The sequence below is a fragment of the Hylobates moloch genome, unplaced genomic scaffold (assembly GCF_009828535.3).
Source record: "Hylobates moloch isolate HMO894 unplaced genomic scaffold, HMol_V3 SCAFFOLD_22, whole genome shotgun sequence".
Taxonomy (NCBI): domain Eukaryota; kingdom Metazoa; phylum Chordata; class Mammalia; order Primates; family Hylobatidae; genus Hylobates; species Hylobates moloch.
In genome coordinates, this window is record NW_026652297.1 from 16,656,862 (window position 1) to 16,679,658 (window position 22,797).

General features: G+C 51.3%; 1 protein-coding gene and 1 long non-coding RNA gene across 3 annotated transcripts in view; one reads left to right on the top strand and one right to left on the bottom strand.

Annotated features, from left to right (window-relative positions):
• The window catches only part of RAB6B (RAB6B, member RAS oncogene family), a 69,024-nt gene extending 54,529 nt beyond the window's left edge, over positions 1-14,495 (top strand). Inside the window, exons 5-8 of one of the 2 annotated variants that reach the window (XM_032143450.2) lie at positions 1,599-1,710; positions 2,965-3,058; positions 6,540-6,606; positions 12,350-14,495. In XM_032143450.2, the coding sequence (XP_031999341.1) occupies positions 1,599-1,710; positions 2,965-3,058; positions 6,540-6,606; positions 12,350-12,414 (338 nt within the window). In that variant the 3' untranslated portion in view covers positions 12,415-14,495. Of the gene's footprint in view, positions 1-1,598; positions 1,711-2,964; positions 3,059-6,539; positions 6,627-8,986; positions 10,668-12,349 lie in introns of those variants that run through there. The other variant, XM_058433605.1, reaches the window with a different exon arrangement.
• A 1,044-nt stretch (positions 14,496-15,539) lies between these two features.
• On the bottom strand, positions 15,540-22,775 carry LOC131382306 (uncharacterized). Its single transcript, XR_009211674.1, has 2 exons — positions 17,975-22,775; positions 15,540-15,810 (listed from the first exon to the last, which is right to left on the bottom strand). It is a non-coding gene; the product is annotated as an uncharacterized LOC131382306 (long non-coding RNA).
• Between the last annotated feature and the right edge of the window lie 22 nt (positions 22,776-22,797).

A 22,797-nucleotide genomic window follows, 5' to 3' on the forward strand; every position in this document is an offset into this window, starting at 1 on the left:
ATGTGTATGTGTGTGTATGCATGTTTGTGCACACGCATGTGTGTGCACACGTGTGTGCGATTGCTCCCTGAATGCAGAAAGGCAGGGAGCAGTGGTGAGTTGCCTTTGAACACCAACATGTTTTCTACTGCTCCCCACCCTCCTGCAACCAGCAAGGGTTTATAGGGCCAGGTTGGCCCTGCTCAGAGCGGGGGCCAGCATGTGGTGTGAGCACATGCTCACAAGGTTGGCCCTGCTCCAGCCTTTCTGCACCCTCCCTCTCCTGGCTGTCAGAAAGCTCCCTAAGGAGCTACTTTTATATGTGTGTCACCATGGGAGAAGATGCTGGTCCCTAGGCCAACCCCGGCCCAGCAGCCGTGGGTGCAGGACTCCCTGGGAAGGTAGGCAAGGGGGTCTGGAAGCGCAGTAGGCTGGTAATCCTTCTCCAATACTGTGGCTCTTCGGGCCAGGGCAGGTGTTCTTAACAGGACTGCACAGCCTCAAGGGCGCACAGGGCCAGAGGTGGGGGTGGGGGGCCGATGCAGAGGCCAGACCTGCAAGGCTCTTGTAATGGAACACACCTGATAAGCCCTCAGGGCTGTGGTTACCCTGAAGTGGGCGGACGCCCTAGGTGCTGTCCACAGCCTTAAAAATCACACAAGAAAGCATGCATGCCCCCGTGCTGGTGCATGCCCCTGCCGCCCAGCCTGCTGCCCTGGCTCTGCCCACCCCCTCTATCCACCTCTCTTCTGACCACAGGCCCCCTCCACACCTGAGTGCAGGTGGGAGCTGGGCCCACAAGGGCCTGGGTTCACATGGCCTGAGGCGCATCAGAAGGGATACCAGGCTGTGTGAAACTGAGGCTTCTGAGGACAGCTGCCTCCCCTCCCCTTGGGTGTGCAGGCTGCCGAGTGGTGGGTATTGCCTTATAGCTGCTCTGCCCTGCAAGGCCTATCATGGCAGCTGAGGGGGGTCAGGCTGCCCAGAAGTGGCCTTGTCTCTCCTGGATTTTCGAGTGCACCTGGCTCCCCTGACTAGTCCCGGGGCCACCTTTCCCCTCCTCTCACCTGCAGAGCCTGAGGGTTCTCTTCAGAAACTCCTCTGGCCTTCCCCAAACTCTCCTGAGCTCCCATGGTGGGGACACCACTCAGTGGGGCCCTCCCTTCCCTGGAGGCTGCTGTGTCCTCCTCTGCCCACCCCTCACTGTTTCCAAACTTGCCAAGTCGCGCGTGCGCGTGTCTGTGTATGCACACACACGTGTGACCCAGTTCTCACTCTCCACTCTGAATCCCCAGAGTCAGGTCTGGCTCTCAGGTGGGCCCCTAAAGCCACTATTCCATGTAGCAAATCATGACACCGTGATCTTCCAGATGGGGTGATTCCTCTCCCACAAAGGGCGGCTGAACAGTGCAAGTGGCTCCCCAGGGCCGCAGGGCAGGGCCCGGTTCCCTCTGAAAGACCCTACCCAGCTGATCTGTGTTGACTGAGCTCACACCCCTCCCTGGGTATCTGAGAGCACATGCTGACCCTCCCTCCTGCTCCCGGCTCACACCTCCCCTTCCCATCTCCCACTGGTGGCTGGCCCTGGCTTTCAGTTCATCCTCACTTTCTGCCTCCAGATCTCAACTCCTTCCAACAGACCTCTAAGTGGATCGACGACGTCAGGACAGAGAGGGGCAGTGATGTTATCATCATGCTGGTGGGCAACAAGACGGACCTGGCTGATAAGAGGTAGGTGCAAGGGCACACAGGTGCAGGGTGCCACCCTCCACTCCTCTGTAACCGCTCCTGGACAGGGAGCTCTGGGATGCATGGGTGGTGTGTCTGTGCTTCTGACTATGCATCTGGAAAAGGTCCCTTGAGACACTAGGAGCTTTGAGGACACCTGGTAGACTCTCACCCGTGGGTGTCTCATCTGTGAAGCCGTGTCTGCCACCACCAGGCAGGGGTGGGGCACTCCTCCGTGTGCTGTCTCCACAGAGCCCTGTGCACCTGGCTTGACCCAGCAGTGTGTGGTCTAAGGCCCTGCCATGGCCACAGCACTGCCCCAGACACAGCAGTCCCCTAGGCCCCAGTGTGTGCACCATGAACTGTCTGTGCCTGTGAAGTGTCTGCACCAGTGTGCGTGGGGCTGTGAACACCCTGGGCCCTGGGTGTGAGCATGCAGAGCATTCAGACCACAAACCTACAGCCATAGCCTGCTTAGCCTGGTTTGTGGCTGTGTCTGGCATGAAGCTTTCTCTGAAGAGGCTCCTCCACGCTGCCCTCCATGCACAGGGAGAACTGAGGTGCCATGTGTGTACACTGTCCACTCATTTCACGTGACCCTGACTTGGGCAGATAAAGTGACAGGCCGTGGACTCCAGCAAGCAGTGCGGGCTTCCTGCAGTGTCCCTTGCCCACCTGAGGAATCATCTGAATTAGAGCCTGCCTTACTAGAGTTCTGTCCTTAAAGTAAGGGAAACTGGGCTCAAATCCCAGTACAAAGAGTACCCAGGCCCTTCATACCCTCACCCACTTCTGCCTGCCCCATTGTGGAGCCCTCTCTGCTAAGTAGCTTTGTGGCCCTGGGGGAGACACTTTTAGCATTAGCGTTCTCACAGGGAAAATGCGACTGATAATACCACCCACAGTGGCACTGCCTGGCTTGAATCTCTTCATAAGCACACGCTCTATAGTAGTGACTACTGGGAAAGGCAGGTATGGGGCAGCCCTACCCCAGGGCCTGCTTTGAAGCTGAGAAGACACGAAGGAAGGAGTGGGGGAAGTGGATAGTGTCGTGCTGTTCCCTAGCACAAAGTGGTGCCTGCTTTGTGCTAGAGAGACTGGTTGGTGCCCGGGAGGGACCCCTGGGATCAGAGCCTGTCTTCAGGGCTGACCAAGGGCCCGGTGGGCTCCCTTTGCCCTGCTGGGCGGGTCTCTCCTCATCTTTGCCAGGGGCTGCTCCTCTGCTGAGCTGATTTCCCCCCTTCCCCTCATCTCTAGGCAGATAACTATCGAGGAGGGGGAGCAGCGTGCCAAAGAACTGAGCGTCATGTTCATTGAGACCAGTGCGAAGACCGGCTACAACGTGAAGCAGGTGAGGACACACCTGGCACGGGGCCTGGCACAGTGTGGCCCTGTGGTCAGCTGCAGGCTCAGACCTGCCTTGCCCTGAAGGGCTGGTGATGGGATTGGGGCAGCCAACCAGAACACCCATAGATGCGCCCAGGGAGGGGGAGCTAATTTCCGGAGCTGGTAAAGCCCAAGAGAGGGAAGGACCACTCCGGGCACGGCATCTGGAGAACGTAAGTCACCAGCCACCATAGCAGTGGCCAGTCATGGCCTGCGTAGCAGGCCCTGAGAGTGTCCAGCCACCAGCTTCCAGGAGGCTGAGGGAAGCAGTGGTTCCCTAGCCCCTCACCCCACTTCAGATGACGGGTGCAGGAAAATTCAATCTGATCAGCATTTGGGGTTCATGCCTTGCACTTAGCAAGTGCTTAGGGCTGTGGAGGGCAACTCAGATCTGGAGAAAAGAGCCCATCATGGTGTGGTCGGAACTCACAGGAGGGCGAGGCAGTGGAGTTAGGGCCGAGCCTTGCAGCATGAGGGCCCCTGAGTAGTCTATGGATGGAATTTAGCATGTCAGCAGACAGGGCTGGAAAACTTTGCACCTTTATCTTCACTAACCACTAACCCGTCCATAGCACTGAAGGATGTCTGATTTGTCCTTCAATGATGAATGTAGGCAATGACAGTCATATTAGCAGTGCCTATGGCTTTACCACCAATAGAAATCACAGATGCCTTCCCATCACCTCATAATGTTGCACGTATCTTGAACTTTACATGCATCAGTGTTTCAGTGTCACAGTAGTTATTGGATCTCTTGCTAGTTCTCGCTGTTCAGTGTGTTCATAAGGAAGCACAAATGTCGATGAAGTTTATTTCAGTACTCAGTAGTTCCCTTTACCATCCTATGTAATTGATTTCACATACTTCAAAGGAGTCCATAGGCTTCACCAGATTGCCAGAGGGGTCCTTGGCTCACGGAAAGGTTAAGAACTCCTGCCATTGGGGATGAGAAGGAGTTGGAGAGGTGGTGAGGAGGGAGGGCATGTCAAGCAGGGGAGCAGCAAAGGTGTGGCTGCAGGGTGCCCAAGGTGTGGGGAGGGGACTCTGGGTGAGGAGTGTGGTTGGCCTGGCGGTCGCTTCTGCCCTGCCACCCTAGCATTGCTGGGAACCCTCGGCAAGCTGTGTATACAGCACTGGCCTTCTGGATGCAGTGAAGGTTTGCCCCACATGGACAGTGCTGGTGGCAGTGGGGAAGGTGGGCTGGCAGAGCAACAAGAAGAGACAAGAAGGGTGGAAGGGACACTGTGTGACGCTGGGGGCCCCAAAGCTCCAGGACTCAGTGCCCCACCCTAACTAGAGTGTCCTCAGCAGGGCTTCACTCACTCCCATCTGTTCCCAGCCTCCCTTGGTGTGGGGCTGAAGCTGTCATGGTCCTTCCTGCTCCCTGCGAGCATGCAGGAGAGACTGGGCTGCTGCTCTTTGGGAGCCCTAAAGTCATGGGAAGCAGGGAAGCAGAGGGAGGGCAGTACCAGGAGGTCCATAGGGCAGGTAGCATCTGCCTCAGCAGTCAGGGTCAGGGAGGCACTGATGCCTCCACCCCCAGAGTGCTCTGGAACCCATGCAGTGGTTTAGCAGGAGTTAAATGTGGTCAGTTTCGAACCTTGTGTGGCTCAGAGGAGTCTCCATGCAGTGCAGACTCCTGGATCTAAATGTGAGCATATCCACTCGCAGAAACCCATGCCTGACCCTAGAAACACATACCTGATCCTAGAGCACCCTTCAAAATCCCTAGTGGCATTTTGGCCACTAGTAGAGGCTGTGACTGTTTTGAGAGCCAGACAGGCAGATCAGAGCTGCCCAGGGCCAATGCCGTGAAGGAAAGCTCAGGAAGGATGGCCCAGGCCCTTTTACCCTTGCCTACTAATGGCTACTCCACCGCAGAGCCTCCTCTGCAGCCCGCCCACAAGAGTCTCACACCATGCTGGGCCCACCAGCAGCTTCCCTGCTTGGGCCCTCATGGCCTTTAGCCCTGTCACCCAGCCCGGGTGCTCGGTTGGGGCTGGGCTCTGGGGTGAGGCCGTGAATAAGACTCACCCTGTCTTCAGAGAGCTCATGCAGTGGAGGGTATGAGCCCAGAGCCCACCCAGTTCCTGCAATTCATATTTGTGAGGAGAGCGGGCAGTGCTCCTGGGTTAGTCCTTTCAGGCTACTGTAACAAATCACTATAGGCGGGGTAGCATATAAACAATACAAATGTATTGCTCACAGCTCTGGAAGCTGGGAACTCCATGGTCAAAGTGCAGGCAGATTCAGTATCTGGTGAGGGCCCATTTCCTCCTAGATGGCACCTTCCGGCTGCATCCTCACAAGGTGGAAGGGGCAGACAGGCTCCCTCGGGCCTCGTTCATAAGGGCACTCATCCTGTTCATGAGGACTCTACCCTCCTGACTAAGCACCTCCTAAAGCCCCACCTCTTTACACTGTCACATTGGAGATTCTGTTTCAACATAGGAATTTGCAGGGGGACCAGCATTCAGAGCATAGCAGTTCAGAGTCTTCTGTGCCTCTCACTTCTGCCTTGTACTTGTCACCTCGAAGATTCCATCTCTGCCAGCACCCCATCTGCCACTTGCCACCTGTCGCCTGCCACCCACACCTGCCCCGACACACACACACACAGAAAACCCACATGTACGCAGACACACACCTTACCAAGGACACACACTATACACACATTCCCCCCACACTTACACAAACACACAAAGATGCCACACATTCACACACACCACACTCAAACATTCCCCCATATGCTTACACAAACACACATGCAGCTACTCACATGCACCACTCACAACACACACATTCTCCACGCAGTCCTACAGATAAAACACATACACTGTACACGCACTCCTACACACAATAAACAACTCACACTCCTACACATCCAAACAAGCCCACAAGACTGCATTCACACTTCTGCATCCCTCGCACTCTCAGAGAAGCCTTGCCACTGTGCCCATGCGGCCCTGGCCCTGCTGTTTGCTGCCTTGGCGCCGGACCTGCAGGGCTCCCCGAGCAGAGTCATTCATCTCAAGGGCAAGTCGGTTCCCTATGCCTGGTCCCCATGAGGGCTGTGTGCAGAAGCCCACCTTAAGGCCTGTCACCCAGAGGCCCAAACCATTTTCTGCACTAGAGGAAGTCCCTTGCAGTCACTGACATGACTTAAGCTCACCCCAGTGACCCTGTGGCCAGTCTGCTTGGGTGAGAGGCCACAGCTTTGTTCCTTCCTTCCACAAGCTACTGAGGCCTGCCCAGACCCAATGCTGTGAGAGGCGGGGGAGAGAGAACATAGGCACAGCTGCTACCTTTGAGGGCACCATCCGCTGGGCAGATGGGAGAGTAAAGCTGCAGGTTGGGAGGGGAAGAGGGGAGAGGGTACAGGTGCAGTGAGGAGCAGAGGGGAGGGCCAGGGTTGGGGTTTACACTGCATTTCTTCATCTTTCCAGCTTTTTCGACGTGTGGCATCAGCTCTACCTGGAATGGAGAATGTCCAGGAGAAAAGCAAAGAAGGGAGTATCCTTTTCCTTTGACAAGTGAGTGAAAAGATGTATAGGAGCCATTTATTCACTGAATATGTTAGTGCAGTGGACAGACACTCGCCCAGTCCCCGCCCAGCCTTCCCTGGTCTGCCGCGAATGGCACGGGGCCTCCTCTAGGTGGGATGCAGCTGAACCCCATGGTTTGGAGCCCCCATCTGGCTCTAACCATCTACTTCTTCTTCCAGAATAGCAGGAAGTTACCAAAGGGGTGTGCACAGAGTGATGCCGTGGGGTGGGGAGTGAGAAACGCGACTTTGCCCTTCTTTACATTGAGCATGGGTATGGGTTTCATGATCACAGGCAGAGTCTCCACCGCAAGAAAGTCTCGTCGCTGGGGATATGATCTCAATGTGGTTCAGTCTACTCGAGACAGCTTCCCCCTTCAGACAGATGCCCCCACCTTGTACCGCCCACCTTCTCTGCCCAGCCCTGAACAGCCCCTGAGGCTCCCCACTGATCTGTGGGACAGTTGCGCATCACCCACAAACCAGCCCCAACCTGAAGGGACACCTAGATGCTGAAACTGAGGTTCAGAGAGGTAGTCTGGTTTGCCCAGTGTCACACAGCATGTAAGTTACAGAGTTAGGATTCACACTCAGGCTTGCTTCCTCCGTATCCAGCCCTATTCCATGTGGGACACTGTCCCTCTAAGGGCATTTGAGAGAATCAGATGAAAACTGTTTCAGCAGGGGAAGGCATTGCCCACACCTGGGCCTCCCCTGCATCTAGTCAGATGTCCCTGCCTGAGTAAGCCACCAGAAACCGAGCATGCAGATCCCTGGCTGGCATCCCTTAGAGTGGACCTGTCCCTACACAGCAGCTCTCCAGCATCCCCCACTGATCCCACAGGCCTCTGAGGGTAGACATCCCTGACAGATCAGAGAAGGGCCCTGGGAAGATGGAAGGGCACCTTTGGGCTGATGAGAATCAGAAGCGAAAGCAGCACACAGCTTAATGTTGGAGGCCTCATGGAGCTGCTGGGGCAGGGCGGGCAGGACACCAGGAGTCTCAGGGCTGCAGCAAAGGGGAGGCTGACACAGGCCTGGAGGGAAGCTACGCCTCTCCAGCCTTGCTCAAGGAGCTGAGACCCACCCCCCGGGGGGGCTCAGGAAGGCTCACCAAGGAGCAGGTGCCCCAGCAGTCCCATGGTCTGTGTGTCACCAGAGGACAAGCAGTGGCCGAGAGGAGGGGGTTTGAGGAGTATCTCCTGGTTGGTCAGTTATGAGACTCCAATCACAGATGAGGAAACTGAGGCTCAGAAACTTAAACGAGGGCACCCCATGGCTCTCAGCAGCAGAGCCAGGCTCCAGAGCTCAGGAGAGAGCCCCTATGGAATCACCTGTCACATGGGACTCCTTCAAGGTTCCAGGAACATACAGAAGCCAACCTGAAGGGCAAACATAGGAGCAGGACCAAAGGAGAGGGGCAGACAAGGTGCAGGCGATCTCCGCTGTGCCTGCCAGCGAGGGGAAGGGTTGCGCTGCCCGCTCTCCATCCCACCAGCTCCCAAGGTGTGGCACACTGGCCGGGGTGAGTGGTGATCGTTTCATTCACATTCTCCCAGAGTTGCGCTGTTGAGGGCTCCAGGCTGGGCCCACGATCAGGTCAGACTGGGCTGAGTGCAGGGTGACAGTGAGCTTGTCATCATCCTGGTATGCCTAGCATTTCATCCAGCTACCACTGACCTTTGGGCCCCTTGGGAGAAAGGATACATGGCAGGTTGCAAACAGACTGCACAGGGTGATGTGGCCTGTGTCCCTTTTTCTAGCTAAGGGGTCCCCTCATCTGGGTAGATGTACCCCCATCCTCTCACTTCTGCCCAGGAGCCAGCTTGCTGGGCCTCTCACGAGGCAGGTGCTAGAGTGACCACCAGAGGTCCCAGAGGGACCAGGCAGAGGCAGCCGTCATTCTGCTTCTTTTGGGGTGGGGTGCTGGCATTTCTGCTTACTCACAGTTCAAATCCAGGTGTTTTGAAGGTGTGTGCTTTGGGGTCCTGTTCATAATTGTGTTCCACATTGAGAGCAGCCACACAGAAGCACTGCTTTGTGGCGCTGTATAAACTGTTCACACTTGGCCTCACTTGCTCGGCTCAGGACTTGGTGAACGTGTGGTTTGAGGTTTCCGTCTGCTGCTTGCAGGTCTAGATGGGGGGGCTGCTGCACCTCTTCTTCACGTTCTAGACAGGAGGCCCCCCTCAGGGCCGCTCTGGCCAACACTTCTGCTCAGCAGCACCCTCCACTGGTCTGCTCTCTCAACAAAGTAGGGGCCAAGGGGCCACCAAATGGTAGAGCCATAAGCCCCTTACTGGTTCTACATACACAACCCCCCAACCCCCACTTTCTACCCAAATACAGTATGCCTCCATCGCATGGGCCCCGGACTGTTTCTGAACAAGGCTGGCTTACGCAAAGGAACAGCAGTCGTGTGGGCACTTCATGAAGTGGCTCTAAGCAGGTGAGGACAGTGACGCCGCAAACCAGACAGAGCATGCGCAAGGCCTCCCAGCTCCTTAATTCAGAGCTGGAACCACATCCAAATGATTGGATTCCACAGCCCTGTTGCACTCTCTGATGGGGCTGTGGTGTGCTTTGACATTCCAGATACAGACAGGATTGTGCTGCAGTAGCGTCAGAGGCGCTGGGATTGGGAAGTAGGGGGTAAGTTTGTAACAGGCTGTCTGGGCCCACCCATCATTGTTCCAGGAACCAGGGAGAAAGGACAGTGGGCACTGAATGTGGCCCATGATGGGCCACACTTGACCCAGAGGGAAGAGGCGGGTGTGCTCTGGCCATGCCTGCCAGAAAGGCACATATCTAACCTCTTGAGGCTTGTGAGAAACCATGAGTTTCCCCTTCTGGGGCATTATTTAGACGTGGGTCCAGTCATTCTTCCCTATCCTCTCAATCAGCAGGCAGCCCCTGAGCACTGCATTTCAGCAGCATGTGGCATAACAAGGAAGGAGGTGTCATTAAATGAGAGCCTGTGGGAAAGCTCCTAGCGGAAGAGCTGGGCCTGTGCTCTCCAATTCTGCAGCCACATGTGGCTGTTCCGACTTAAATTAGTTAAAATTCAGTTGAATTAAAAGTTTATTTCCTCACTTGCACTAGGATCCTTTCAAGTACCCAGTTGCCCATGTTGCTAATGGTGACATCTTGGACAGTGCAAATATAGAATATTTCCATCATCGGAGAAAGTTGTTTGGACAGTGCTGTTCTAGAAGCATCAGTAGAATTGGTTTCCCGGATGTCTGTGCATGGGGACTCTCCAAAGAACTTGTTAAAAACACACATCTGGGGCCCATCCCCACATCTACCAAGGTAGGACCCAGTGAGACATATTTTTAACAAATATCCCAGAAAATTTTGATGCAATCCATTTGAGAACTATTGCTGTGCAGTGTACAAAAGTATATTGTGACTCAAATTGTGCATGAGATTTTTTTAGTGGTAGTAGGTGACTTCAATACTGGGCAGAACGTAATGCTGTTAACAGTGGCCAACTTTCAAGCTATACCACTAGTTCTCAACCAGGACTGATAGCCCTTCCCTCCCCTCCCCACAGGGGACATTTGGCAATGTCTTAAGACGTTTTGGCTCACCATAAATTGGGGTAGAGGGAATGGGGTTTAACTGGCATCTCATAGATAGTTGTCAGGGATGCTTCTGAACATCCTATGTGCACAGGACGCCCTCATAACAAGGAATTGCCTGGCCCAAAATGTCAGTAGTATTGAGTTTGAGAAGCCAGTCCACAAGGGGCTTAGCACAGCCAGGTCATTGAAAGTAGAAGGCTGGGGTCAAGATAGCCTTGGGTTTGTACCTGGTCACCTCAGCTTCCCAGCTGGAAGGTGGCTCTTTTACTCCCCACTGCATGAGGTCTAATGTGGAAGTGAGGTAGTGCAGTTATAGTGCTCAGCACAGAGTAAGCGCTCAGCAGGAGAGGCCACTAATGCGTGCACCCTGGACCAAGGAATGAGGACATTTTTACAGGTGGAGATGGGGAGGAAGGCTGGGTGTGGGGGAGGGAGCATCACTTCTAGAAGGAAAGAACAGCATGAACAAAGGAAAAAAGGAAAGCATAGGACGTGTTTAAAGTGGGGAAAATCTGGTTGGTAAGAGCCTTGGTGTGTGATCGAGGGAAGGGGATGAGCTAGCGTCAACAGGGTGGTTGGGGTGACCTTAAATGGGGAGGCCTTAAATGCCAGAGTGAGAAATCCATGGACGCTTTGTTTCTGTAGCAGAGTGTGACATGATTGTCACCAGAGCTGGCTTTGGGAAGCCACCATGCTGAGAGAGAGCTGGCTGGGCTCAGAGGGGCCCTCAGAGAAGACCAGGAGACCTCAAGGAGGCCTGTGCCCAGGCCAGCAGTACAGAATGGGACTGCGCTGCCGGCATGGGCCATAGAACTGCAGCTGGCAGAGAGAAACAGCAGGGCATTCCTGGCAGTGGGTTTGCCGAAAATGATAGGCAGTAGAGAAGCAGGTTGCTTGACTGGAGTAGGGAGAACAAAAGGTGGGCTGCAGTGGGCAGTGGGAAGGAAGGCACTGGCTTATTATCTATTTACTCATGTATAGGCTGCCATGGTATAAGATACATATACATACACACACACAAGATAAAGTGTATGTGTATGTGTGTACACACACATAGGGAAAATAAAGGTAGGAAAAGCAAAGAAAAGTCAGAGATAAAGTCATACTCAAAATATATGCCATGGCTGCATGGTTGTTAGAGGTGGCCAAAAAGTTGGCTCTGAGCATCCTCACAGCCAAGGCAAGGAAAGAAAATGTGAACTTCAGGAGAAGCATGGCTTTTCATAATACTTAAAACGAAAGAACCTCTCCTGTTGTCCTCAAATAGGAGCCACAAAAGCATCCTTAGGATGCCAGCAAGAAGTTCCAAAACAGTGTTTCTTATACCACCACACCCCACACACCCCTGTCTTAAGGCAATCCCTGTCCAGGAAGAGCAATTCTGTGAGGTATCAAAGGGCCTGATCCTCAGCTATAATTAGGTCTGGTTTGATGCAAGGCTAAAATCTCAAATACAGTGCTGGTTTTGAGCCTGATGAGGAAGGCAGAGGGCCAGCCTGGCTGTTTATTTGGAACCAGTCCCTCTGGTGGTTCTGCTAAGTGCTTCTCTATCCCATAGCCCCTGAGGGCACCAGTGGAAAAGGCTGGCAAGGGGGCTGTGCTTAGGCCCCATGGATGTGGCTTCTCACAATAACCATCCTCAGGATCTAAGTGATGTGTTCTGACTAAAGCTTGAGGGGTTTGCTCCTGCTGCCAATTAGGCAAGGCCCACATACCCCTGTGCTTTGAGATGTGAACCCAGCAGGCTCTTCATCTCCATTGCACTTTGAGTGGGGCTGACAGGTAACTGGGCTGAGGCCAGGGCTGGGAGCTGGCATTTGAGCACTGGTCAAGGGAAGGCTTCTGGGAAAGGGACTCCCTGGCCTTGGTATAGATGGTGACCCCCCGGCCCAGGCAAGACAGGCTTTGCTTGGGTGGACAGGCGCTGGGGGAAGTGGACGGGTGAAGGGAAGAGGAGGCAAGGTGGGAGTTGGTATTGCATCCTTCCTAGCCCAGCCAAACCAAAAGCCAAGTCCCTAGGTGTTTGCAGAGAAACAGAGCAGTAGCCAAAGGGTACAGTGCACAGCGCTGAGTGGGGTGGCAGCTTGTCCGGGAGAGTCATCTTCCTTAGCCCGTCCCCCTGCAGTGATCGACATCAAGCTGGACAAACCCCAGGAGCCCCCGGCCAGCGAGGGCGGCTGCTCCTGCTAATGCAGAGCCGACCTGCGGCTTCCCATGACACTCCTTGCTTGTTGTGTTGCTTCCTATTGGCTAGCTTCCTAAGGGGGGAGGGAACTGAGTTATCAAGATGGGAGGATTTTTCTTTTCTCTCTGTCTCTAGGAGTAGGGTGGGATGGGGAGGGAGGCTGGGCATCAGGGATCACATCACTCTTAACAGCTGTTACTTAAACAACTATTTTTTGGTTTGGTTGTAATATATTGTACTTTATTAAGATTGCCAAAAACTGTTAAAATTTAAAAAAAATTTAAATCATGTGTATACAATTTTTTGCCAGATAAAAATGTAGTCGTTTTTATTTGAAAGATGTGCTTTTTGTTTTTGTATATTTGTAAACTTATAGAGAACCTTTTCCACACACCTCCTCCTTCCTGTTCTCTTTGAACCATTCATCACCTCTGCCTTCCTCCCATCCCCAGCCCAATAAATTAAAACAATTAACTGAGCAAATTAATTAGGCTTCAGTCTGGGGCCATCTGGCCCCTCTCTCCAGGCCCTACTCTGGTTAAATCAAACATTGGTTGAACACATCAGCCTCTGAAAAGGTAGCTCTGACTCTGTCCTTCCATGGCCAGAGTGAGTCGTCAACCTTGTGTGGAGCTGAGACCAAGGGCTGTGGGATCTTGGCAGCCTGGCAGCAGCCCCCAGGGGAACTGCTCCCACGTCTCTTTCTCCTTCCCTGAAAAGCCCTGAAGGGGGTTGAGGGTACAGGAAACCTTGTGTTCTCTGTGCCCTCAGGGACTGGCAGAGCAAGAGGCCATCAGAAGGACGGGGTGCTGTTGGCAATTGCAGCTGCATGGTGCATGGTTTATAGACTGGGGTGCCATGTGTAGTTCTGAAAATATTTTAACCAGCCCACCCAGCAGTCAATACACATGCCTGGGCCAAGTCTAAGAAATTCAGTGTGTGATGTTGGGCAGCGTGCCATCCTGAAGCCTTCCTCCTGGATGTCAGGGAAGCTGGACCACCTGGAGTTGATCCTCTGTGATTGGGGAGGGGGGGTTGTCTGCAGAACCACCACCTTGAAAGATCCATGTTCTTAGAGCCTCGGCTGCTAATATTGTTGAGTGCTTTCTGGAAAAGCTGTTTTGTCGCTATGTTTTCACCCCACTGGCATGGCACAGTTGAAGTCTTTGTGGACATATCTTTGTGGCTATTGCGGCTGTGCTGTGGTCACCTGAGGGTATGGTTCAGGTGGGGTCTCCAGAAGGCTGCCTAGGGCACTAGGACTTGCCCCCAGAGAGCCATCTCTTCCATTTTTGATTCATTCCTGAGAATGGCTTAGTCCTGAGAATCTGCAAAGTCTCTGAAGAGAACTCTCTCTTCCCACTAAGTGATATAACCTACGTGGCCAACATTCCAAATAGACTCAGACTCACTGCCCTGAGCCTGCACAGAGCCAGGTGCAATGGGCAGTGAGTCTGGCCAGAGTGTAAACCCCACTCTCCCTGCTGTCATTGGCTCTCCCTCCAGGCTGCTGCTGGGCATGTCATAGATGGGATGAATGACCATCTGGGGTATGGTGGGCTGAACTCCACAAGGTTGTTGGAATGAATTTTGAAACTTCTCAGAAATTAATCTGAAATGGCAGGCAGTAAGTGCAGCAGAATCTGGCAGGACTGATATTTGTGCAGTGGGCCTGCCACACACCCTCTGCCTAGGAGGCTGTATGCCAGAGCTCATCTCTAGCAAGGAATTTCTCTTCAGGTGAAGAAGAGAGGAAGCAGGATCCCACTGAGCACCTCTTGCAAAAGGCAAAGACCAATGTTTGAACATGTCTCAGATGTCATGTGTTTAGTTTTTATATGTGTGTACATAATTATATATAGAGATAGACTTGTGTATACACCTTCCACAAACACATCCTCACGGAGATACATGTGCTCAATGTATATTCTTGTTTCTCCTGCTCTCAAGTTGGAACTTGCATTGTGATAAGTTTTGGAAATTCAAAAGTACTGCAACGTGTTGAAATAAGAAATACTTAATATCGTCAAATAACTTGTGATTGTCTTGCCATCAATAAAATAATGCATAGTTGTGTTAAACTACAGGCAAACATAGCCCACGGGAATATCTCCACCATTTCTCTATGTACTTTATATGCACGGGTGTGCATGCCTGTGTGGGCCAGTGTCCCCCCACCATGGGCACACCCCCAAGTGGTGCTTGTTGGAAGAGTGCTTACTTACCTCGAGAGAATTTACAGGAGTCCACATGACAGTGTCCTGCCTGGTTGGCAGCGAGGGCCATCACCTGTGGCCTCTGAGACCGCCCTATTTACAGGGATCTGCACTGGGTCTCAGTGAATGAACGTATGGTAGATTTTTATTTTCTTGGCACTAAAGATTAGCTTTTTTAAAAAACATCCCATAAAACAGTAGAAACTCAGTTCCCTTCTCATGGGCACACACATCCAAGGCACCATGGACTGTTTTTCCATCCTGGCCTAGAGGAGCAGTAAAAGATAGCATTCGGTTTGACAGGGCCTTAGTGAGTCCTGCCTTTCCTAGCATGCACACAACATCCTCTCTTTGAGTTTGGGTTCTCCCCAGCCCCTTGGCCTCTGAGGCTGAAGGTGGCTTCCTCCCGTCCTCCCATCTCAGAGGTTCCATGGCGCTCCCTTCCGCAGGTGCGGTTTCCACCCCTCCCTTCCTGGGGTGTGGAAAGGCAGCCAGACCTTTTTCAGAAGTTGTTGGTTCCCTGATTATTGTCTTGAGCAGGCACCATCCCTGTCCCCTTGCTTGCAGGTAGAGTTGGCACAGAGTTAAGGTTCCATAATAAACTGTTAGGTGCTCTTGAAGAAGATGTCATGGCATTGCCTCAGCACCCCAGCAAGGGCATTGCATCTTTGCTGAATCCAGTTGGGTTAGCAGAGGGCAAACTGGAGGATTCCTTTGAGGAAATGTTCTCAATTGAGCAGTTCAGTCCCTCTCCCCAAAGACTAGACCTGACCTGGCAGATTAGCAGGATCCCCTTGGCCTTCTTTTTTGGGATGGTGGGGGTGAGGGGGGTGAATCTTAAAAGCTGTCAACAAAGCTCCTGTTCTGCAGGCATCAGGAAAATTGAGTGTAAGATGGAAAAAGCAAACAGCCTATTTACAAGTGGAAACACATTGGTTCTGATCACTCTTAACTTGCTGGGTGATCATACGTACATCAACATGAAGGTGTGACATTAGAATCCTGAGCACCGTGGCTGCAGTTGTGTGATCCAAGGCTAGTTGGCTTGGTGGCTGTTGGCAGCAGTTTCCCTTGGTCAGAGGCCTCCTTGCTATCTATTGCTGCTCTCTTCTTGTTGTCATCCTTAAACATTCAGTCATGTTCCCAGGTCTGAGGGGAGCAATGGCCAGACCAGTTTCAGTATCTCTGGCAACAGAAACAGGGATTGAAATGGTGGTAGTTAAGAGTGCAGACACATCTGAGGTGCAACGTCTGCATCATCCTGGTGGCTAGCCAGTGCTGGGAGGCCCTGCCCTGGGATACCAGTTGTGACAATAAAGGGATGGCCCTCCTGGCTTCGGCATCCTGCAGGTAGAGCAGCCTCATTCCTTCACAAGATGGAAGGCAGGTGAGGATGTCAGGATGAGATGGGACCAGGTAGCCAAGGACAGTGAGGCGTGTCTGAGCCACTGGAGGGACAGCTGAACAGAAAGATGTCTGTGTGCATCAACCGAGCAGATGGTGTGCCCACTCGTTTCCGAACTACCTCTCCCCAAAGAATGTGAGGCATTGTCACCTTGTCACGGCTGTGTGAAGCAGAGCTCTCACAACTCTTCCCGTCTACAGGCAGGAAAACCAGGATGGAGACGGGTGACTTGCTTATTAGGATCACCCGGCAAGTTAGGAGTGATCAGAACTAGTGAAGTTTCCATTTCTCATCCATTGCTGCCCTGTGTGTGAACAAATGTGACTCCATATTTATCACACAGCAAGGACTGCTGTGCATGGGTGTGCTCCTCAAACCATCTCTACTCTTTGGTTAGGACACTAGGTTCTTCCCAGCATAAGAGTTAGAATATTGGTGGTATTTTGGGCTCCTCTACTGCACAAGGGCCAGTCTCCAAGTCTACTCTGATTGTCATGGGCACCCACACAGATCAGGACACCCTTTGAATTTTTGTTTGACATGAACTATTTAGGTGTTCCAAAACCTTGGGATCTCAATGTGCAAACTCCTTGGACTCCAGACCCCTGTCTGGTTGGCACTCCCAGCAGCGTGTGGTTTCATCAGGAAATCCTTGCAGCAGGGGTTTACATGGTTCCTTCAGGAGGTGGGAAGCCTCCGTAGCATCGAAGGCCAGCCTGCATCTCGCGGTGTGTGTCCACTTCTCCTCTCACTTTCCCCTCACCCATCCCTTTAAAGTGATTGGCTGTGAGGAGCACAGAGGGTGGCAATTCCATCTGTTATGGGCTCAGAAGACATAGCCGCCATGTTGATTTCACATTAAACTGTGTAAAATGTGGAAAAGACTCAGCATGTTGGTCAAACAATAAACTGTCCTAATTCTCAAAACAAAGCTTCTTGTCTGTGTTTAAGTGGTGCAGTCATAAATGGGGGGTTCAAAAACAGAGTTCCTCAAGTGTGTGCTCCACAGAGTCCTTCTCATGCCTGGGTGGTATGTCCACTACCTAAAGCCCTTTGCTGCTTTGCTTCTTCCTCCTACTGGTGGAGTTGGGCTGTCCACCAACTCCGAAGGGGGAAAGATGGGAGACACTCATGAGAGTAAATCCACACGCATTCCCCTAATGTCCATTCTGCCGAAAGGCTGTTGGGAAGGGAGCCTTCAGGCAGAACTGACAGTCAGGGGTCCGATATATTCCTTCATCCCCACTCTCTGCTTGCCATGGCTAGGGGATTAGGAAGTGGGGGAGAGCGTACAGGGATGGGATCTCTCATGCTTCTGGTGATTTTCAGAAAGCCATTTAAAGGCAAGAACTTAAGGTGAACTATAATGACCTTTGACAACATCTAGCTGCCATATTCCATCCGCAGCCCCACCCCACACCAGTTAGGAACATCCCTGAGTGGCCCCTCCAGGTCTCGGTTATCTCCAGACTAAAGATGCTCAGAAAGCCAGCACAGTTCTGGGACCAATCCAAAGAGGAACAAAGGCCAAGATTAGGTAAATTGCCCTAGCCTGGGAATCTCACTCTTCTTCAAGTCCAACTTCACTAATTACCTTTCCTTTTAAAGCTTATAAAGGTTCCAGAACACCCTCCAATCTGCTGCCACCTCAAGGAAGCCATCTTTGATTAGAAGAGACAGGAAGCAGATGTCCCTGCCCACTAAGCCTTACTTTTTCTGGCTGCCAATTGTAAAATGTGAGGCAGAGCAGGTACAGGGGATATGGCAAGACAGAGGGCTGAGGGCCAGTAAGGAGGTGCTTGCATGGGCCAGACTAAGGCTCAAGTGAAGCGGTTCCAACACAAGCAGTCATTCCCCAAGAATTCACGGTGACACGACTTCACACTACAGGGAAGCGAGTGATCTCACTGGGGACGGCATTCACAGCTGTCCAGCAGTTCCTACCTTTGGCGGACTAAGGAAGTGCTGTTGGGATTCCTCAGCCATGGATGGGAGGATGGCAGAGCTGTGGTGAACATCCTGCCTAGAGTGCACGGTGTGGCATTCAGCGACGCTGCTCAGCATGGTTCTCCTCATCAGTGTACAAGAGTGGAGGTCACTGTGTGCTAAACTCAAATTAAAAAAAAACTTTGAAACAAAATGATTTCAATACTTGAAACACAGGCTGGGCATGGTGGCTTATGCCTGTAATCTCAGCACTCTGGGAGGCCAAAGTGGACGGATCACTGAGGCCAGGAGTTTGAGAACAGACTGGCCAACATGGTGAAACCCCATCTCTACTAAAAATACGAAAAATTAGCCAGGTGTGGTGCCACACGCCTGTAATCCCAGCTACTTGGGGAGGCTAAGGTAGAAGAATCACTTGAACCCGGGAGGCAGAGGTTGCAGTGAGCCGAGACGGCACCACTGCACTCCAGCCTGGGCGACAGAGTGAGACTCTGTCTCAACAAAACAAAAAAAAACCCTTGAAAACAATATTCAAGTGAACAGAACATAGCCATGTGCCTCACACATCAGCATCATGGGAACACTGGCATTTCAGAGGCCAGTGGAAAAGTGGCAGTCCTGTTGGGGCTGCATGGCTGGCAGCTGACCACAAGCCCACACAGCACTTAGGAGTCAAGTGCAGCAGTGATGGAGCTCACACTACTGAGAGAGCAGGGAAACCACACTGAAAGGGCACATCTCTTAACCTCAGAACGGGGCTACTAGCCTCTAAAGCAGGAATTGCGTTTTGTTTAGTATTTCCATGGTCTGCTGCAAGGCATGGCCTTTACCCAATGGATAAATGTGTACAAGGCTCTTGTGAGCAGTCAAGTTTCTCGAGGTTTACAGTTGAAGGGAAGTGGGATTGTTTTCCTGCGCATTTAAATGAAGGTAGGTGTGGTGATCACCTTTCCTTAAATGTGTGAAGGGATGAGATAAAGAAAGAGATAGGCATCTTAATTGCCACTGATGGCCTTCAGGTAAGGACAGGCATGAGCCAACTGAAGCTTTGACAATTGTGCTGAACCCGAAACTTCAAAAACAAGAAAAAGCATAGACTGGCTGAAATGATCTAAGTCAACAGAGCATGGCCAGCACCTCATACAAGGCAGGACCACAGGGGAACACTGACAGCCCAGGAGGCACTGAGACAGAGGCAGTGGGAAGTGACAAACCCCAGGAACTCCCCACCAACAGCAGCTCTGTTGATTAGGAACCCCCAGTGGACTGTCAGGCACCTGGTAGTGGAGAGGCTACCAAGGCCCGGGCTGGAGAGGAGCCAAAGGAAGAAACTTTGTGCAGTGCCTAGACCCCTCTGGGTCTGCCCGTGTCCATACCCACTGGGAGATTCCATTCCAGAAGTGGACATATTCACCAACAGAGTGCCCCAGAGAACCCCAAGGAGGGGCTCACTCATCACAGCTGCCCCTCCACGACGGCATCTCACTGCAGTCTTAGCAGGGAACAGGGTCATTTGCATTAGGCAGCTGCTGTCCTAGGAGGTCTCAGTGCCCATACACTGCCATGTTCCCAAGGTGTTTCAAGCTCAAATGTCTCATCTATGTCATACAGTCATGCCTAGTTGGCCTGTCACCATAACCTGACACCCTTCCTTCTACTCTGGCCACACCTGCCCATCTCACGAAATGGGCCTACTTTAGTCAAATGCCCTCAGGGCCACAAGAGGGCACCACCTGAGTGGAGAGAGCAGATTTGACCTCCCATCAAAACCCTTCCCAGTTCCCAAAGACTAGTCACCGTGACCTCATCCTGGCCCAAAGCCACAAGAACGGAATGCCTGCTACTAACTAGTACAGGAGTAAGAAGCAAGGTCAGAGTTCCCATGCCTGCTGACTTGACCCTGTCAGAAAAAACTCAGCAGGGTGTGTGCTCCAAGAGACTTTAAAAACAAGAGTAAAGGCACACGTGACACTCCAGGCCAGATCATCTCTAGGGGTGCCATGCGACTGACAAAAGACTTGTTAAGCATGCAGATTCCTGAGGCAATACCAGACTTGCTATTGAATCAAATTGTCTGAGAGTAGGGTCCTCAAATCAGCTTAACAAGCATCGCAGGTAATTCTGATGCCCACTAACATTTGAGACCACTGTTCCAGACAGAATTTTCCTTTCTTGGAAGACCTGCTTTAGGCCTTGAATCAAACTCAAACTTGGAGCCCTTCTTCAGTCACTTTTTCTGGTGTGCTGCTTCCTCCAATAAGTAAGATTATTAACCAGAAAAAAAGAAAAGAGGCTGAGAGGGACACATGCCTCTAACACAAGCATCAAGCCACTGACTTCTATTCCCATGAGCTCCTACATTCATTACATAAGCATGTCACATTCATTGCTCTTACCTACTTCCTAAGTTACTGCTTGCCTAATAAGGAAAAGGGCAAGAAATAAGAGTCCAAAAGACACTCAGAACACCAGCAGCAGCTTTCAAGTAAGGACTCAGGGTCAGGGTCTCACAACTCCTCCATTTCATGTTTCATTTACATTGTCTTCGTGCTCCAGCAGCAAGGCTGACACGTGCTTTGGGGTGGGAGCCTGGAGTATTTCTGCCAGATGGTCTGAGGTGACATGTACTCCCAGAGCCCAAGTGACCCACCAGAAGGGACATGTGAGACAGCAGGCAGAGGCCGTACATGGAGGATCACACTCCCTCAGATGTCATCAGGCCCATGCTTTATCCTTTGACTCCCCCTGATCCTCAAGGTCAGGTGGGGTGCCCCTGCCGCATGCTCCAGAGAACTGTGGGCCTCGCCTACCATGGCTCTTAATGCACTGTTCCATAACTGGCTTCTCACCTGGACAGAGCCACCCTGGTCTTGTAAGCTTTAGTTGGGCTTGTCCCTGAGTGTGTGGGGTAGGAATAGGAGAGTGTGTTCCTGTATATGTTGCAATCTTTAGGCTCAGGAAACAAGGAGTTAGACCTGAGTCCTGACATGTGCACTCATTTGTACTCACCATTACATTCTATTTAATTGCTTTGAGCCAGACAGGCTGTTTTTTTTTTTTTACCAGGAAATATACTAATCATTCAAAAAAGCCTTATGTTTAAGAAGATAGCAAAGAACGTAACTTCAAAAAGGCAACTTTTTTTTTCTTGGCATCAATGAATATGCACTTCAGAAATCTAGAGAACTTTTTTCACTTTGTATTTGTTCCTCACAGCATTCTAGCCAGGAGTACAAAATATGAGCTCTTCAAGCAGCACATGAAGATGGCCCAGGAGCCTTCAGCCATCCAGAACAGCAGAGCAGCACCTAAATCTCCATACACTTCCCAGTATACCACTAAAAACACACTAGACCCGTGGCATTAGGGGATTTATCATTTCCAGTTCTATTATCTGGGAATGACTCCAAGGGTTTGTGACAAGCTTTTGAAACATAAGTGCTAAGACTGGAGTGTGGACAAGTCACGGAGCTAATGAAGAACAGACCCACTGTCTGCTTGGCTCTGCTATTTTGTACCTGTCTTCACATGTGGGGAAACTTTGTAACTGTGCCCACAAATCAGAGAAATTCGCAAAGGACTAGACAATGTATTACCTGTGAACTTCAGAGGCAAATGGAAATAGTGCAACTGGAAATCAACTAGCTTCATACATAGGCGGGTTTGTTTCCAGGAGAAAGGGACCAAAGCACAGAAGATAAGAAAACTTTTCAGGTGATGGCCATAGTCTCATCATATCCTCTCTGTGTGGAGTCTGCTTGTTGTCACAAAAACCTTGACCCTACATCAAGTTACACCTTAACAAAGGGAAGATACAGGCATCAGATAAAAGGTACTTGTTTGAAAGGCAGCCATAAGGGAGAACTGAACTTTAAAAAAAAAAAAAAAAAAAAATTCCAAGCTGGTTTCAACAGTACTTTGTTTCCAGAACAAGGAAATGTTTCTAACCACATCTTGTACTCCTTCCTTATCAACTCCAGACTACCACAGCCCTTTTTCCAAAACTGTGTGTCACACACATCCAGGTCTTGTGCTTTGGAGCTGCCTCTCAGCCAATTTTAGCCAGCCATTTCTCCAAGTCCTGGATGTCAGCAGAGCCCGCGTCCCCTCTTCCACCCTTGGCACTGCACTCCAGGAACTCCACTTTGAGGGGCAACTGTGAGAATTCAAACTCTTTGCCTTTCTTCCCCAGCTGAGCAGGGGCAGTGCTGGAACTGTCCAGTGTGCTGGGGGCAGCAGAACGGGTAACTCGTAAGGTGTTGCTGTGAGGCAAAAGGAAACAAGTCGGGAGGCAAAATTTTTATACAGCAATTAAATCATGTTAGTTTCTAAACATTTCAGCACTCATTTAAAACTTAACCATAGAATTGCCAATTATGCTATTAAGATTGTTGAACACCAAAAGCAATGGCAACAAAAGCCAAAATTGACAAATGGGATCTCATTAAACTAAAGAGCTTCTGCACAGCAAAAGAAACTACCATCAGAATGAACAGGCAACCTATAGAATGGGAGAAAATTTTTGCAACCTACTCATCTAACAAAAGGCTAATATCCAGAATCTACAATGAACTCAAACAAATTTACAAGAAAAAAACAACCCCATCAAAAAGTGGGCAAAGGACATGAACAGACACTTCTCAAAAGAAGACATTTATGCAGCCAAAAAACACATGCAAAAATGCTCATCATCACTGGCCATCAGAGAAATGCAAATCAAAACCACAGTGAGATACCATCTCACACCAGTTAGAATGGCCATCATTAAAAAAGCAGGAAACAACAGGTGCTGGAGAGGATGTGGAGAAATAGGAACACTT